At 49.5% G+C, this 18,792-nt stretch overlaps 1 protein-coding gene across 1 annotated transcript; it reads left to right on the top strand.

Moving 5' to 3' along the window:
* Positions 1–11,917: 11,917 nt before the first annotated feature.
* LOC124671310 lies at positions 11,918–18,681 on the top strand. Its single transcript, XM_047207699.1, has 6 exons — positions 11,918–12,800; positions 14,072–14,343; positions 14,398–14,819; positions 14,904–15,057; positions 15,189–15,251; positions 18,532–18,681. Exons 1-6 carry the CDS (start codon positions 11,918–11,920, stop codon positions 18,679–18,681), a joined length of 1,944 nt encoding a protein of 647 aa, XP_047063655.1.
* Positions 18,682–18,792: the final 111 nt, after the last annotated feature.

The raw sequence follows: 18,792 nt of genomic DNA, 5'->3' as shown, positions 1-18,792 counted from the left end.
TTGTAGATGAAGTTTAGTTTGGCAATCCTATCTTGATCTCGAGCAAGCATTGGACCATAAGTCACTGGTGGATACGCATCTCACATAACCAATCTCTTGTGGATGAGGAGGATCCAAGCCCGAATCACATCTACCGGTGTGTTGCGTGGTGGGTCAAACTCATCTGGTCAGCCTAAGCAAATAGATCTAACACGAGTGTCTGCTAAATCTACCGTGCAGGCTGCACAGTAACTACGGGGACACAATAAATTGGGAGGGACGGTGATTTACCTCCACCATTGCACACAAGGGAGAGTTGTCGGGGTCGGAGAAGAAGAGCTTCACCGGCGATGCCTGGAGGAGAAGAGGAGGCCAATAGCTACGACGGACAAGGCATAGGAGCAGCAAATCATGCCCGCGAATCCTGGGCCGAAATCGTCGGAACCAAAGGGTGAAATGGAGAATCGACGTCGACGCCGCCACAAGTGTCGAGAGGGGAAATTTCGGGTGTTCTGCTAAGAGGTGACCGAAAAGAGGAGGTAACATTGCTTTCTCGCGAAACACACATGGCACTTTCGGTTTCTCCCGTCATGCCGTGTTAAGCCTCCCGCACGCACGCCATTTCCAATTTTCACACAGCTAAAGCCTACATGTAGGCAAATGGCCAATTCAGGCGTACCCAACAGGTGTGGCCGAAGCTGCTTTTAGCAGAAATTTTGATAAAAAAGACCACCTGCCACTAGTGGAAAACAGGCCTTTTGCACCGGTTGGTAAGGGCTATATGCACCGGATGCCCAACCGGTGCAAAAGGCCCCCCCCTTTTGCACCGGTTCAGTTACGAACCGGTGCTAAAGGGTGCACCACGTGGCGGCTCCCGGGCGTCCGAGCGGGAGGACCTTTAGCACCGGTTCGTAATACGAACCGGTGCTAAAGGGTCTGCCGCGGCGAAAAACGTCCCAAAACGCTCGCCGCGCTGAAAAACACCTTTTTTCGAATTATTTTCTACTCCTTTTTTTTTTCTTTTTTCGCAATTTCTAATATTTTAGTTATTTCACAAGTTTAGTCTCTAACTACCCTTATCTCTAGTCCAATTACTTACTCGTGCTCAAACTTCCCGCTCGGTCACCCATCCTCCCACTACTCTAGCACTAGCACGCTTAACTTCCAAGTTCCTTTCCATCCCGCATTCAAGTGCTTCGCGCGCATGTATGTGATAGTAGTATCATATCAATCCTATTAACATGTCGATCGATGTCATATTTCTTTATTGTTCGAATTTCAAATAATTATTTTAATAAACCAAAGTAATGTTGTAATAATAATCTTGAATAAATAAATAAACATTAACTTTATAATTTGTATTATTTTTAATTATTTTCAATTTTTTAATTTTTTTTTTTGCCAAACCTAAAACCTAAAAATTAGAAAATCTTATAATTTGCTAAAAGTAATAGCAATCTTTATGCAGGATGCAATTATTAATTTTAATTTTAAAAAATAAAAAAATATAAAATCCTAAATTTACGGAAAAAAACTAAAATCTTCCTCGCTTTCATATTTTCATTTGGAATTTTCAAAATCTAAAAATTAGCTAACGGGTAAACCCGGTGAATTCGGATGTAATTTTTTTCCCACGATGATTTTGATATATTATACGTTTTTTTCGACGTCGTATGCAAAAGTTAATGCGGTTTTACCATTTTTCAAACATTTTTTGCAATAAATGTGAAAATTCAAATTTGTTAATTTTTCCTAATAGTAGGTTGCATAACATACATGAATCTCAAAAGATTTTATTTTTTGAATAATCTATCATTTTCTTTTCTATTTTACAGTGTTCAAAAAGGCGATCCACGGGGGGGGGTGTGGAGGTGCGTGGGGAGCGGAAAAACCTTTTGCACCGGTTCGTGTTACGAACCGGTGCAAAGGGTAGACCTTTGCACCGGTTCGTAACACGAACCGGTGCAAAGAGTTCGTGGTCGACGCCAACCCTTTTGCACCGGTTCGTGTTACGAACCGGTGCAAAAGGTCCCGCACGAACCGGTGCAAATGCCCCCTGGACGTGCAGACCGCACGAACCGGTGCTAATGACCCCTTTAGCACCGGTTCGTGCCAAATCCGGTGCAAAAGCACTTTCGAGAACAGGATAAAAGCCCTTGTTTCTACTAGTGTGCGCCAATGAATTGTCAAAAACAACCACCTTCCAAAAAAATTGCCAAAAAAGACCACCTCTTTTGTGGCGGCAGGGCCAGCCAGCCAAGTGACACGTGGCACCTGCCGCCATCAGCTGTGACGGCAAGGCCTGCCGCCATTAGGCGTGGCGGCACGTTTAGCCAGGTCAGACGATCGTTAGCGTTGATGGACAGGGCTGGCTCCTGCCGCCGTGCATGCAGGCGGCATGGTGCGTCTGCGTACCTTGCTCGCCTACGCCCTGGCAGGCACGCCCGTGGTTCCATGCTGGGCTGGGCCGGCCTATTGGTTGGTTTCTCTCTTTGTTTTCTTCTTCAGATTTTTTCCATTTTTCTATTTCAATTTCTTTGGTAGAATTTGTTTTAAATTAAAGTTCAGCGAAATACATTAGTACACGAGAGAAAGAAAATTACTAACATTGTTGCCTAATGGTACCTACCGCACAACCATATTTCAAAATTATATTAGTAAACTATTACTTAATTGTACTAATGTTTTAATTCTTTTTTTATAGCAACACTAACATGCGATTAAGATCTTACAAATAAAAAAATCCATAATAAATTTATTTTGGCAAATTTTATTGATAAAAAATCCATAATAGCTACCCGGCGCCGTCGGACATCCGCGCGCCCGAAGATCGGCGCCTCGAGCGCGGAGGCGTCCGATTCCGCCGCCGCTAGTGGGAGGCGACACCCTCGACGCGGAGATCGACAAGGTGATCGCCACCATGAGCGACGAGCAGCGCGCCGAACCGCGCTTCTACCCCGACAACTACGCGGCGTGGAACTCACCATGTATGACGGCCCTCCCCCTCAAGCCTGCAACAACGCCGTCGGCCGCCGCCGCTGGTGCAGCGCGCCGGGCCGCACCCTCGAGAACGTGATCGCGCACATCAAGGACGGCAACTTCCCCGTACTGGGGATGCTGCCGCTGGCGGCGGTGCCTTCCGTGTCGCGCCGACACGGAAGCTTGTGGATGCCAAGGCGGATGGCGTCATTGTCCTCGTCGGGGTCGGCGTCGAGGTCGGCATCCTGTTCCTGCGGGTCGGCGCATCCACCAGTGACGATGAGGACCATCAAGAAGGAGCTGGCGCCGCCACCGCCAACCAGAGGGCGCAGCAGTGGCGCCTTCGTCATCCGCGAGGGGGGCGCCCTGGTCGTCTCCGTCGCGTGGCCGCAAGAGGAAGACCAAGAAGGAGGACGCAGCGGCCGCAGCTGGAACGACCTCGCCGCCGAGGAGGCCGCGCGAGCCGAGGACGCGGAGATCCGCGAGGCTATCTGTTATCACCAGAATTTAACCGAGTCAGAGGTGGGCCGCAGTCAAGATGGGCTTAAGGGAATATACGTGGAGAATTATGTGAATCGGCCTGTTATACCAAGTTGGGCTTAATTGCCCGTGTATCTGTAACATATTAGATCTATTTTGGTTTAGAGATAGAATCTTAGTCGTGCACGGTTTAGTGCACGCCCACATTAGAAAGTCCCCTGGACTATAAATATGTATCTAGGGTTTATGGAATAAACAACAACTCACGTTCAACCCCAAAAACAAACCAATCTCGGCGCATCGCCAACTCCTTCGTCTCGAGGGTTTCTATCAGGTAAGCGACATGCTTGCCTAGATCGCATCTTGCGATCTAGGCAGCCTAAGCCCCACGTTGTTCATGCGTTGCTCGTCTTGAAGCGCTTTTGATGGCGAGCAACGTAGTTATCATTAGATGTGTTAGGGTTAGCATTGTTCTTCGTTCAAGCATGCTTACGTAGTGCAACCCTCGCATATCTAGCCGTCCTCACGCCTATCTCAGGTGTGGGGGCGGCACCCCGCTTGATCATTATTTAGTAGATCTGATCCGTTACGATTGCTCCTTGTTCTACAAGGATTAGTTTAATATCCGCAATAGTTTGGCCTTACAATGGGGGGAGGATCCGGTGGCACGTAGGGTGGCGTTCGCAAGTCCTAAACGGGATGTTCCTAGGATCAACTTCATGTTGGTTTTTTGGCCTTGTTTAGGATCGGCCTACGAGCACCGTGCGTGGCCGCAAGGCCCAACCTGGAGTAGGATGATCCGGTTATGCGGTGAAAACCCTAAATCGTCGTAGATCTCATTAGCTTCATATTGATCAAGCGAGGACCACCAAGTATTCGTGCACCCCGTACGGATCATGGGTGGATCGGCTCTTTGAGCCGATTCACGGAGATAACCCGAGAGCCGATCGAGGCTCGTATTTAACGTTTACATGTATGCCCTGCGGGAAACTAAGCGAGGCAACCTCATCACCTTCACGACCGGGTATAGGTCGGGTGGCACGCCCTTGCACTTCGCAACGCCGCGTGTGACCGAGAAGAGCATTGCGGGCCGTCGCTCGGAGGGGTCTCGGCCGGCCGCGGCTCTAGGCTCCCCCGGCTCTACGGTGTTGACAAGGCCGCTGCCCGCCGGTGGGTTTTGGCGGTCAACACATTACGGCACGCCCGGTGGGACAATCGTCTACATCAACCACATCGCCATCTACATCCGAGATGGCGGACGGCACGCCGGTCACCTACGAGGATCGCCCGACGACCTCAAGAAGCAATACAACGAGATCAAGGCTACCCTCGAGGCCGACCTCATCGGCTCTTTTCGGAGAACCCGTTACGGTGGCATCGGATGGAAGGGGTTCTCACCGGAAGGTGCACTCGATGGGATAGACCTCTCTTCCCCGTCGGAGGAACGCACCGGGGGTACGCGGCGAGAGATCAACTACACGGTGGCTCACTCGCTACACCGCCACTGCGAGAACTTGGTCAACGTGCTTCGGAGCGTGTCGCTTGCGCGTGATCCGGGAGATCATGAGCCACCGGTACTCGCCGTCGGGACCAGCTCTCGGGACTCATCAAGGAGAGTTGCCTTTCCAGATCCCGTCCACCGCTGCCGTTTGCATTGGCAGCACCGGCTGAAGTGCCGACTACACCGGCATTCCTCGTCTACGAAGTGGTGGCGACCCCGGTGACTACCGGTTCTTAATGGAGGCGCCTAAGGAGATCCCTCATGGATACGCGTGCATGTATGTGCCGGATTGTGGTGACCGGGCACTCACAAACCAGGCCACAACATCGGGGACTCCGGCGAAGACAGGAGGAACGTCGGCGACGGAGCGGACGTGGCTAACTAAATACGCCACACCGACGAAACTCCCGGGCCCGGCTCCCGCGGCTGGCTCGGAGCTGGAAAAGCAAACATGGCGAGGCCAAGTACGCCACCCCGGCGAATCTTCGGAGTACAACTCCTACGGCCGGCACGGCGGATCGGATCGGTGACCATGCCGAGAGACCGGTTCGGCATGATGCCGAAAAGAAGGGCGATCGGCTATTCCAAGCCGTACCACGATGATTATGAGATGATCCCGCTGCCACCTAAATATCGGCTCCCCGACTTCTCCAAATTCGGTGGATCGGATGGCTCCGGCTCCATCGAGCACGTCGGCCGATATTTGGCTCAACTAGGACCGGCTTCGGTGTCGGATCAGCTACGCGTGAGGCTCTTTTCACGGTCCCTCACGGGATCGGCTTTTGGATGGTACACCTCTTTGCCGGCAAACTCCATCCGGTCTTGGAAGCAATTGGAAGAACAATTCCATATGCAATACCATTCGAAGCTTCCGAGTCCGGCATTGCCGATCTAGCACAACTACGTCGAAGCGCGGGGAAACGGTGACGGAGTACATCCAGCGCTTCGAGGAATCTTAGGAACCGATGTTATTCGGTTCGTATAATCGAAAAGGAAGCGATCGAGTTGGCGGTAGCGGGCCTTGCAACACGGCTCAAGGACATGGCCTCCCAAGCAGATTATCCCTCGGCGGCGCACATGGTTCGAAACTATCGGCATATGAACAGCGCCACCCCGACACTGTGCCAAGACAAGTTCAAGCGTGCGATAGTTATGGTCGATACGGAAGAGGATGAAGTGCTGCGGGGGGCCAAGAGATAGCGATGGGCTGAGTGGACTCGGGGGAACCCCTGTGGCCTGCAAATGGGTAAAGCCACCGGGGCCGCCCGGGGATTTGATTTTGACATAACCAAGACCGAACAAATCTTCGACCTCCTGCTCAAGGAGAAACAGATTGACGATTCACGAAGGTCTCAAGTTCCCCACGGCGAAAGAGCTAAACGGAAAGCCATACTGCAAGTTCCACAACTCGCTTTCCCATGCCACCAACGACTGCCGGGTGTGGCGTCAGCACATCCAAGCGGCGATAGAGAAGGGGCGGCTAATTTTTAACCAGTACGCCATGAAGGTCGACACCCAACCCTTCCCCGCCGTTAACATGGTAGAAATCATCTACCACGAAGGTTGCCGACCGGGTCCCTCGTTCGGCATCAACATGGTAGGGCACCGGAAACCACTGCGGCAAAGATGGAGATGAGGGCAGCTGCTCTCATAGCAAGGACACGAGAGGAGGCCGCTCCACGCGATCGGCTCCATCATGATGGCAAGCGCTATGTCACGAGAGGGAGAGGTGAAGAATATAAGATATCGGCGACCCCTCTCCGATCACCTCCTCAATAAATATGTTAGTCGGTATGACCAACGCCGGCGACCCAATTACGATGATAGAGAAGATCGTTTGGCTAGAGAAGCCGGAAGACATCGTCGGCGGAATCGCGATGAGGAGGAGCACGAGCGCTATGCCACGGAAGCATCAAGGGAGCAAGACGACAACGCCAAGCATTGGGACTGCCCCTTCTTCGGTACATCTGCCGGGATTCGGGAATGAGCCGATTGCCCACAATCGGCAATTGCCCGAATGCAATCGAGAAAAGAAGGAGGCAGCCAACGTGTCCGTGTTCGAGCGCCTAGGGCCTCTCCCGCCACAAAGCGAATGCGGCTGAGTCACCTCGTTGGGCAGATCTTGAGGATTCGGAAGACGAGGGAGAAGTGGAAGAAGACGAGTGCCACCGGCCAAGGTGGTGCCCCGACGGACTCAGCCGTTCCCAAAAGCGCGGGGTTCAGCGATTGCGCGGCCCGGAGGAAGCCGAAAGGTTGTACCTGCATACGCTAAGGAAGGCACGGCCTCGATGCGGCTGCAAAGGTCCGGCGAACCCTGGATGAAGAGGGTCGTCCACGGAAAATGGAATGGCGCCCTAAACGAGAGGAAAGCCGATGATGAGACATCGGGCTGGCACAAACATGGTACTCGTCTTGCCGACGAGCTTAGCGCTCCACGACTCTACGGAGCACTCAAGGTGGACGACAGCAAGCGCATCAAGTCAGAGGTTGGGTTGGTTTCATCCAGCCTGACCAAGTAGCAAGATCAAACCAATGAGCAAACCAGGAGAGGCTGATCCTTGTGATCGGCCCCAAAAATTTACGGAAGGAACTAACAAAACCTTCAACGAGCAAGCAAAGTGGAGGCCGATTCCAGCAATCGGCCAAAATTATCCTCACCTACCTTTACTGCTCGGGTTCAACATGTTATCCAACGGAGCCGATACCATCAATTTTCTTGACAGAATCGGCTCGGGGGGGCACCCAGGTATATGAAAATACGAGGATATGCAACAGAAGCATCTCGTCTTTTGTTGATGGGTATTGGAATATGGGGGCCGATGCACAGGTCGGCCGTAATAAAGGTGAAAATTCGAAAATTTTCGAGCACAGCCGATGCGGCGAGGCATCGACTTAAGGATATGAAAGCCGATGCATGGCCATCGACTCAAGGGGAGTAAGCCATTACGATCGGAGGGTCAATGGAACTCCTCAATGAAGCAGTTTGGAAGCTCGGATCCTCTCTTCAAGAACAACATCGAAGCGGCATGGGCGGACGGATCAGGACAAGGATGGATGACATTAGATTCACCAAAGGAAAGAAGCCGATCTAGCCAGCAAGCCCTAAAGAAGCTCGGGGGGCAGCTCACCTCAAGGCTTTCCGCTCGGAGAAGCCGATTTGTGTTCAAATCGGCTGATGCTGCATGAGGAACTTCCCCATACACGATCGAGGCCTAGGTCCGTGTATCCTCGTCTCCGTTTTACCTTGGGCGAGACTCGGAGGGCAACGAGCCTGGTAGGTGCTCCATTGAAAGGCCGATTGAAGTACTATCGGCTGATCCTCGTTGCAACCTTCTTCACAAAGCGATGAACGCTCGCTAAGGAGTTGAAGAATGGAAGGATGAATGTCGAAGGACCGATGCGTTGTTATCGGCTCATTACACATTGGCGAAGAGGGCAAATCGGCTCAATCAAACTCAGAAGAAATCGGCAAACTCGAATTGGGGAACAGGTCTTCATTGATAGGCGAGATTTCTTACATAAAGAGCTAATTGCCCTCAAAAGGAAATACTAGGGGATACATTGCCCCAATCTGCTACTACTGACCCTATGCTAGAGGTCTTATCTACGGGCCGTCATCGCCCTCATCATCGGAGCTTTCATCGGCACCTGCTGCCGATGGGCTCCTCGTCGCTACTCCCATAGCCCTCCACGGGGGCTTCGTCTCCATCTTCGTCGTCGGCTGCCGTCGTCGTCCCACCACATGCGAAGGCGCTTCGGCTGGTGGGTAGCCCTCGAGTGAGTCGTCGTCGTCGTCGTCCTCCTCCTCCTCTTCTTCCTCCACCACCCCCTCGGAGGAGGTGAAGTCGTCCCGGGAGAAGCGATCGTCATCGCTCTCCTCCTCCGATTCCCGTCGGCGAGGAAACGGAGGTTGCTCTCCCCGTCCGTCGAGGACTGGTCGTCCTCGGACCAGATGGAGAAGTCATGGTCTGACTCCTCCCCGGCCGCAATGGCACGGCGGGTGTTGGCCGCATGGGCCGCCGTCGGGTTGTGCTCCGGCGTCGGCTCGCGGGATGTGGAGGACTGGCTGGAAGGGTCCGATAGGACAGAGGAGGAAGAAGACATGATGGCGCTGGAGGATTTTTGGACTGCTAATGCGAGGGGGATGCAGAGCAGAAGCTGTTCATAGCGGTTAAATAAAAGGGGATATGGTGAGAATTCAATGCCACGAGCGGTTTCGAGGAAGTGGTGTTTGAAAGAAAGAGAAAAGGCTGCCAAATCACGCGGAGAAGTTGAGAAGGCAAGTCATCATGGTGACGGATCTTGCGACGGTTCCGCCACGACATGACCCGACGAAAGGAAGCATAATGATTTTGGAAATACCATTTCCAAAACCAGGGGGGCATGTGTTATCACCGAGAATTTAACCGAGTCGGAGGTGGGCCGCGATCAAGATGGGCTTAAGGGAATATACGTGGAGAATTATGTGAATCGGCTCGTTATACCAAGTTGGGCTTAATTGCCCGTGTATACGTAACATATTAGATCTATTTTGGTTTAGAGATAGAATCTTAGTCGTGCACGGTTTAGTGCACGCCCACATTAGAAAGTCCCTGGACTATAAATATGTATCTAGGGTTTATGGAATAAACAACAACTCACGTTCAACCCCAAAACAAACCAATCTCGGCGCATCGCCAACTCCTTCGTCTCGAGGGTTTCTATCGGGTAGCGACATGCTGCCTAGATCGCATCTTGCGATCTAGGCAGCACAAGCCCCACGTTGTTCATGCGTTGCTCGTACTGAAGCGCTTTTGATGGCGAGCAACGTAGTTATCATTAGATGTGTTAGGGTTAGCATTGTTCTTCGTTCAAGCATGCTTACGTAGTGCAACCCTCGCATATCTAGCTGTCCTCACGCCTATCTCAGGTGTGGGGGCGGCACCCCGCTTGATCATTATTTAGTAGATCTGATCCGTTACGATTGCTCCTTGTTCTACAAGGATTAGTTTAATATCTGCAATAGTTTGACCTTACAATGGGGGGGAGGATCCAGTGACACGTAGGGTGGCGTTCGCAAGTCCTAAACGGGATGTTCCTAGGATCAACTTCATGTTGGTTTTTTGGCCTTGTTTAGGATCGGCTTACGAGCACCGTGCGTGGCCGCAAGGCCCAACCTGGAGTAGGATGATCCGGTTATGCGGTGAAAACCCTAAATCGTCGTAGGTCTCATTAGCTTCATATTGATCAAGCAGGACCACCAAGTATTCGTGCACCCCGTACGGATCATGGGTGGATCGGCTCTTTGAGCCGATTCACGGGATAACTCGAGAGCCGATCGAGGCTCGTATTTAACGTTTACATGTATGCCCTGCGGAGAAACTAAGCGAGGCAACCTCATCACCTTCCGACCGAGGTATAGGTCGGGTGGCACGCCCTTGCACTTCGCAACGCCGCGTGTGACCAGAAGAGCATTGCGGGCCGTCGCTCGGAGGGGTCTCAGCCAGCCGCAGCTCTAGGCTCCCCCCGGCTCTACAGTGTTGACAAGGCCGCTGCCCGCCGGTGGGTTTTGGTAGTCAACACTATCACGAGGTCGCTCACCGACCTTGTCCCCGCCGACAACGCCCTCCCGATGGACGCTCGCCTAAGCCAAATTTTACATCTATCCGGCGCCATCCACCGGATTTCGGCCTGGGGAGTCCGAACGACTGGAGATGCTCTAAGGAGCCATCCACCGGGGAGGTGGACATTGTTCCATCATGGAGGGCACAACGTTCGCTCGCGATAGAGGACTCGGGTCACGACGACCATGACGGGACGCGATACGGCTGCAGTACAAGCGAAGCGGTGTAGGATGACCACTGAACATGTGGGCCCGAGTTGTGAAGATGAGCATTCGTGTTAAAGAAAACAACTTAAATTTAGGCTAGAAATGCGTCTGCATGGACAGACCGATCACTTTGCGTCGAGCCGATGACGTAGTGTTTACGTATTTTCTATCCACGCGAACGGGACGGACATATTTGGGATTTAAGATTTTTCTTCAAACTTATTTTGCTAAATTATTGTAAAACAAATTCTATACAAAAAAAAGTTTAAAATAGGAAAAAGAAAAAATGCTAAAGAAGAAATATAAAAGAGCGGGCCAATCAATAGGCCGGAACTATGAGCACGCGTGCCTCGCTCTGCGCGAGCAAGCTAGGCAGCCTATCGTCTGTGTGCGCAGCCGGAGAACCGAAGGCTGTCCATACTAACGGAGATAGTTAAACGTGCCGCCACGCCTAATGGCGGCAGGCTTGCCGTCACAGCTAATGGCGGCAGGTGCCACATGTCGCTTGGCTGGCCCTGCCGCCACGAAGAGGTGGTCTTTTTTGGCAATTTTATTTAGAGGTGATCTTTTTTGACAATTTATTGGCGTAGGTGGTTTTTTTTGTCAAAATTTTCTTTTAGCAACGTGCCAGCCACGACGCATGTCGCTTCTAGGAATCCAAATAGTTACATTTGCATCCCGCGGGCCTGTTTGAAGGGAATGCGGGCTACCAATCACGCCCATCGTGTTGTTGACATCAAATCTTTTCCATAACACATCACCCTCGAATGGAAGAAGCATAAAATTCACGCGAAAATTGCATCAACAAGCATCTCACTAGGAACACATAGTAGGTTCACGAAATGTTAGCACCAAAAATCAAGGCAAACACGACTACACGTCTACACGAGTACGTTCGAATTTCCACGATTTCCCTCCACGAATTTTACGAAACAAAACTCTCCCGCCAATGAGTACCGCTATGTGGACATCTTCCCACCACCAGATCTTCATCGTGCGGCTATCACGCATCCTCCCCAGCTCGGAAACGTCAAATCCCACCTCCTCTCCCTTCCATTCCCCCAAATTCCCCCAAATCCCATCTCCTCCCCAAATCGCCTAACCCTAGCATCACCGGCGCCGTCGCCACCGCCCCACCTCGAGCGCCGCCCTGCTCCCCCGCCGTCTCCATGGACTTCACGGCCCCTTCATTCTCCCTCGGCATCGACTTCGACGACCCGCCTCCCGCCGCCACCGCCGGAAGCGACCCGCGTGGGCAGGCGCGAGGGTACGCGGCGCCCGACGCGCCGTCCTTCTCTCTCGGCATCGATTTCGAGAGCGACGGAGGCGGCGACGAAGAAGAGCCACGGTCACCCGCTGGAGGCCGCTCGGATGGGCCGGCGCGGCGCTACGAGGCGCCCGACGCCCCCTCCTTCTCCCTCGGCTTCGACGACGACGACGACGAAGATGAAGACGGCGGCGTGGACGAGCCCCAGATCCCCGCCCCAGGCCGCCGGGAGGAGCAGCCGCGGCGCTACGAGCCGCCAGACCCACCCTCGTTCTCCCTCGGCTTCGACGACGACGACGACGGCGGCCCAGGCGAGCCCCACCTCCCCGCCGGAAGCCGCCAGGAGGAGCAGCCGCGGCGCTACGAGGCGCCCGACGCACCCTCGTTCTCCCTCGGCTTCGACGACGACGAGGACGACGACTTCGTTGCTCCTGCTCCCAGCCGGTGCCACGAGCAAGCGCGACCCCAGGCGGCACCCTCGGATCTCTCCTGCCTTGATGACGAGGTTGATGAGTTCCTTCTCGCCGGCGGCCAACGGCCAGATCGAGCACGGGGCGAGGCCCTGCATCCAGACCCCGCGCCTGTGCAACCGGAGACGACTCGATTGAAGAGGTTGCGGAGGGGTCCTGCACCGCGGCCGATGGCGCCTCCTCCTCCTCCTATTCCCCCTCCTAGTGCACGAGCGCCCCTGGTCCCGGAAGCATCTCCATGGAAGGCAGCTCGGGGAGCTTTTGGGAGCGAGGAGGATGAGATCGAAGCTTCCACTGATGACGAGTCACCACAAGGTGAGGGAAAAGCTGGTCCTTATTTCTGCAATTTCTGTTCAGTTCTCTTACTTACTTAAATGTGCTTGTTACTGATCACGCAACTGCAATCTAATATCTCCACATGCCTGCATCGATTACTGAACCTATTGCTTGATATCTTCTGTAGAAACATGCAAAGTTGTTTCGTTATGCAATCTAGTATGTGAAAAAACTGGAATGTACACTGGAAATGTTGACGTTATTTGCCGCAATCGTGTGGAAACTTGGTGTCTTTGTAGAGGTAGTACATAAGGATGCAGGTGTGACTGCTTGCCTGCTTATGCCGGCACAGTCCCATAGGTTAAGTGGGCATTCCGCGGCAGCCAGCTAATCAGGCATGCTAATACGCAGGAGTTCACCTGCCTACATGGCCACACATGCCTTGCTGCTGGCTGGTGCCCACATCTGAACAAAGCTGCTGCTGCTGCCCACATAACAAGCAACTGTCGTACCGTAGTTCTTATTGATCAATTAGATATGGCAAAATTTAAAACATCAACCTAATGTTTAGAACTTGTTTTGCATCTAGAAATATAACCAGTCCATCAGGGCTACACAGATGTGGACACATTAGAAGTACAATCCTCTGCTTGATTCCTAAGCCTTTCATATTTTTACACGGATACATCTCTCCATAGAGGAAACAATTGACGGTTTGCTGTTGCCATTATAAGTTGGAATCTTCAGGTCAGTCCGTCAGTGGTTGATGGACAGATCTGTGAACTGCAAGAAATTAAACAGAACACTTCCTAATGTACCACATGAAGAAAGTAACCATGATGCAAGTGTATGTGCTGTTAATTGGAAATAGGGGATCATATCAAAATAAAGTGAATATGTAGCCACTGAGCATCTGAACTAGCACTTAAGCAAACATGACACTTTCTCATTTATAAAATACCAATATGAAAATTGGATTTGCACCTACAGTTGAATATAACTATATAAGTGCAATAAGTTGGTAGACCTTAATGAATATTAAGAAATAATAGTACTGCCTTCTTATCTTGGCCTCTTGGGACATTCAGCCTTTTTGGGCACCTGAACCGACTAAAGTTCTTGATTTCTGATTTTTTACAACTTTTGATGTGTTTACATTTAGACATATACTATCCTTCATAATCCTTTACCTCCAGCTCGCTGTTTGTTTATTTGTGCAGTGAAAAAGTAAATAACAGAGTTGTTCTTATGCATTTTTTAGACTCTTCTGCATTTCTTTGTGTAGATGAACTTATCTTCTTTACCTGCAGGCATGCCACCATCAGTTGGTAGCTGCAGGACTTCTAGCAATTCAAAATTTTCGCTGCTGAGCCAGAGTGTATTGACGACTCAATCAACAAGGAAAACAAATATAGCAAAATTTACACCATTGTCAAAATCTGTTGTTTCCAAACCTTTAGAAGAAAGCTGCACAAAGAAGCTACTTCCTAAGATAACAATAAGTCCACTGAGGAAAATCCATTTTCTTGATTCGGACACTGATTCAGATGATAACAAGAATAGAACTAAAGCGAAGAAGCCTGTAAGTCCTATTAAAAAGAGACAGGAGTCCATTCACAAGTATGTGCAGAAGAAGCCTACTTTGCAGCAAAACAGCAAATCTGAAGGGAGCAGTGTTGTGCAGAAGAGCAAAGATAACATGAATGACAGTTGGGCGACACCAGCCCTTGATGACTTCTGCAGTGAGTATTTCAAAACTGTGCAAGACTCAAGGCCGTCTCAGCAGAAAGAAGTCAACAGTTTTTCTGGTTCCAAAGTTCCTAGACCCTACAACTCTGTTGGTGAAATTGGGGAAAATTCCCAGCACCAGAGTAGTTCAAGTCGAGTTGTACTAGAAGAGAATCTGACTGACAGCCATCCTCCTGCCATGCATTACTTCTTCCATCATGATCAAATGGTACAGAAGCTGGTCCGGGAAAGATTGCAGCATTTTGTTCCCATTGGGGCAGGAACTTCCCAGGGAAATGAGTACGGTGTAGAAGAGAATCTGAACTACAGGTAACAGCTATCATAATCATTACATTATTCTTTTTGGCAATCTCCTCTGCTAATGACTGTTACTTTACTTCTTTCTTAAAATAGCGGCCAGTTTGGCCAGAGTGGTGATGCTAATGGTCGGTGGGTGACCCCTAATAGAACAACATCTATCCCAACAGATTTTGGCAAAAGAAGGGTACATGCTGGTGGAACTCAGTCTGGCTCTGGTCATTGGTTTACCGGGGACGATGGCAGGAAGGTAAATGCAAACATTTATTTTAGTGTTCCAGTTAATTATTTCTAAGTTATGACAGAATATGACTTTTTTTTCACTTCTTATTAGTTGTGTGCACTGTGCAATCATTTTACTTAACTGAATTTTTGTTGCAGGTTTATGTTTCCAAGAATGGACAGGAGTTAAGTGGCCGTGATGCCTATCGACAGTATAAGAAGGTGAAAGGCTTATCCATTTTGAATAATAGCAAAGATGCATTTACTTTCTCCTGGTTTTTATCTGTGCCCATATATGGAAACCTTAATATCCGACAGTTACTAGGGGGTCTCTTGGATCTCTATAGGTAGCTTAACCCAGGTAAGCTAGTAAAAATAAATCGGTCTTGCTGCCTTGCCGCTGCCCAATGCGGCTGGGCTGCTTGTTTGGTTCCTTTGCCCTATATTATAAGCTGAAAATGCATTTTAATGGAGATCAGCTTTCTTCTCAACTTTTGATTGAAGCTATCCAGAGTTCCTTTTGCTCCCTTGCTGCCAGTGAACATCTGTTTTAGCTCTCCTTTCCAAGCAAGGATTTTTTGGCAGTTATGTCATATGTAGGGGTGGGAACTGGTAGTGGATAGTCCATATTATCTGACAACTGTATTCGAGAAATTGAAAATGGAAATGGTAACATCCGAATCCAGACATCTGTGGAAATGGATATGGTAAATATCCGAATCCGTTTTACAAAAACAAAAACAAATATGGTATTGAATTTTGAAGCAAATGTGGATATGGAAATGGATACATCCGTATCCGAATAAGATTATGTTAGCCAAATTTAGAAATTCAACCCCAATATGGCAATTACCTAACCTAGAGAAACTAACAAATCGACCAAATGTTCTTTTATGTGATTGAAATTGAAACTACTATGCATTATATCAGTATATTTATTGCTATACCATTATATAATTGGCTCATTATATGACATGAGTCAATTATTTTCTTATATTCGTATCCGCTCTGAATTGTGAAAACGTCCAATCCGTATTCGTATTCGAGTAACATCCGCTCCGAATTCGCATTCATCAACATCCGTATTCGCATCCATATTCGTTTTAAAAATATGGACACGGATATGGGAAGGGCACTATCCGATCCGCATCCGATCCGTTTCCACCCCATATGAGCATTGAAGAAACTAGCTTAGCAAAGCTAGTTTTCTTTTTTCTTTTGGATATATGCATAATTTTGCATTAACCAGCGAGCGAAGCCGAGAGGTTTACCACCACAACTGTTACACCTGGTATTAAACTGTTCATCAGCAGATCAGGTTCGTCAGATCTAAGATGCCCTGCTGCAGCAATGGAATAAGCTAAGGAATAACAAATCTGAAGACAGTACATCACTTCAATGAGCATTCATTAGTCAAAAGCTCCTTGATCTCCCTCAGAATCATGCTCTGTGGTGACCGGTCTTCAGCATTGCACTCAATAGAGGATTTCAGCGCTAATGAATCCATCTCCAGATCACAGCTTTGGATGCCCAGATGACAGCTTCGGTTCCCTAGGGAAACATCAGTCCTTAGAACACCGGACAGTTTCCGCTTCAGTTTGTAAAGCACTCTGAATGTTGTCCAGTCGCCCTGCACTTGATGCGAGAACCCTTCCATCGCTATCTCTGAGAAGCGCATCCCAACTTCCAAATTCCCCTCTGGCACATAAGAGCCATCCATATTGACTTCCATTTGTCCCTCATCTGGAGGCTGCCATTTCTAGTTTGTGCTTGGCGTAGAAGTGGTCTTAGTACCAGGGTCTCAAGATACTCCATAGCATGAGGCCTGACAGTCCAGCTCAGATTTCTAGCAGCGTATCTCAGTCCTCACTCTATTTCTGTCCCACTCCACAGCAAGTAAGCACAAATCTCGTTGTCTTTCAGGCATCTTCCTTAACTCTTCCATCACTTTAAAGGCTGAGCATTCCCCACTCCCCAGCCAGGTTTATCATTACTTCCTCCAGATCACACGTTCTTCGCAGTTGCTTTACAGGCTTGCACTCAAAGAAAAGGTGGCCAGCATCCTCATAGTCATGGAAGCAAGCTGGGCATTTAGGATTGATATCCATCCCCTTGTGGCGCAGATAGACAGTTTGGGACAATATCGTGTGCCACTCTCCAGCAACAAGTGTTTCACCTTGCTAGGCACCGACATTTTCCAAACAACACAATAGAACTTTCTCCCCTTGGTTGCTATCAACCGAGCTTGGGATTCCTTTGTTACTTCTCAGCTTCCTATTATTGGTAAACACCTTGTAAGCTGATTTGTCAGAGAAGATCCCCTTTTTATCATAATGCCACACCAGCGTATTCTGATACTCCCAAAGTCCCAATGAGTGGGAATAGCCAGGATGCATTTAGCATCCACTTCATTGAATAGGTTTTGAATTAGCTCTGCATTCCAAGAAGTAGACCTCAGGAGGAAAAGGTCTTTCACCTAGCTAACTGGATTTTTTCTCCTTGAGGAGTAGAAGTGAACCTGGCAGTGTCTTTCAACAGTCATGGATCACTCCATGCAATCCACCTTCTCTCCATCCCTGATACGCCAGATGAAGCCCTTCCGAACCAGCTGAACCCATATCAATATGCTCCTCCCGTGCTTCCAATAACCTACCATGTGGAAAGCATTTTGCTGCCAGGATCCTTGCACATTGGGACTCTGGATTTTGCAGAATCCGCCATCCTTACCGGCTCAACAATGCAATGTTGAAACTGTAGATCACTTGGAACCCCAGACCCCACTCTTTAGTTTGTCATTTTTTCCCCTTCTGAGCCAATATTTTCTTTGTCTACTCTTGTTGGCTCCACAAATATCTCCCAGTTAAGGTACCGGCTCAACAAAGCAATGTTGAAACTGTAGATCACTTGGAACCCCAGACCCCCCCCCCCCCTCCTTTAGTTTGTCATTTTTCCCCTTCTGACCAATATTTTCTTTGTCTACTCTTGTTGGCTCCACAAATATCTCCCAGTTAAGGTGCTCATCTGATAACGCAGTGTTTGTCAAATCAAAACACAACACATTAAAGGTGGGAATAGCTTATCATAATTTCTTTCCCTGCATGCGAGAAACCTTTCATGCCACCCTTGAATCCCTTGCCACATATGGTCTTTAATATGGACGAAAGACTTGTGCCAGATTGCTCTCTTTGCTAAGGAAGGTTAGAATTTAGCTTGCTTGAGATCCAGTAGAACCATATAGATGCACCTATAGTGGTGTGTGTTATTTGAGATCAGCTAGGAATGCTCAAAGGAACTTGACATGATCATGTCCATGCTTTGTTGGTAGAAATCCATTTCTCGGAGGCCATTACTTAAATCAATCCTAGAATATTTTCTGCAAGCGATAAAATTGGTGGATCTCCTAGAGACCATTACTTAAACAAATCAATCATGGAAACAAGAAACAACCTTATTCCCTTTCACTGCATTATGGTACTGCTATCTAACTACATGTTCCTTGCAGGAAAGTGGCAAGGGATTTCGCAAGTTCAAGAAGAAAGGTGCAGTTAAGAAGGAAGGTTCTGCTGGAGCTAAACGAGGTTCTGCGGCAGCAGGCAAACGCAAAGCCAGTTCCACAGCCAAACGGAGCTCATCAGCCAAAAGGAAGCGATGAAACAAAAAGTGGTTTTGGTAGTAGTTTTTGACGATAGAGAAGATTTCACTGTAATTAGATGGTTGGACTTCGTCGTGTGCATTTCATCTGATAGAAGAGACTAGATTACGG

This window comes from Lolium rigidum, chromosome 7 (genome assembly GCF_022539505.1).
Source record: "Lolium rigidum isolate FL_2022 chromosome 7, APGP_CSIRO_Lrig_0.1, whole genome shotgun sequence".
Taxonomy (NCBI): domain Eukaryota; kingdom Viridiplantae; phylum Streptophyta; class Magnoliopsida; order Poales; family Poaceae; genus Lolium; species Lolium rigidum.
Note: the sequence above shows the minus strand (reverse complement) of the source record. Positions and strands in the feature narration are given on the sequence as shown.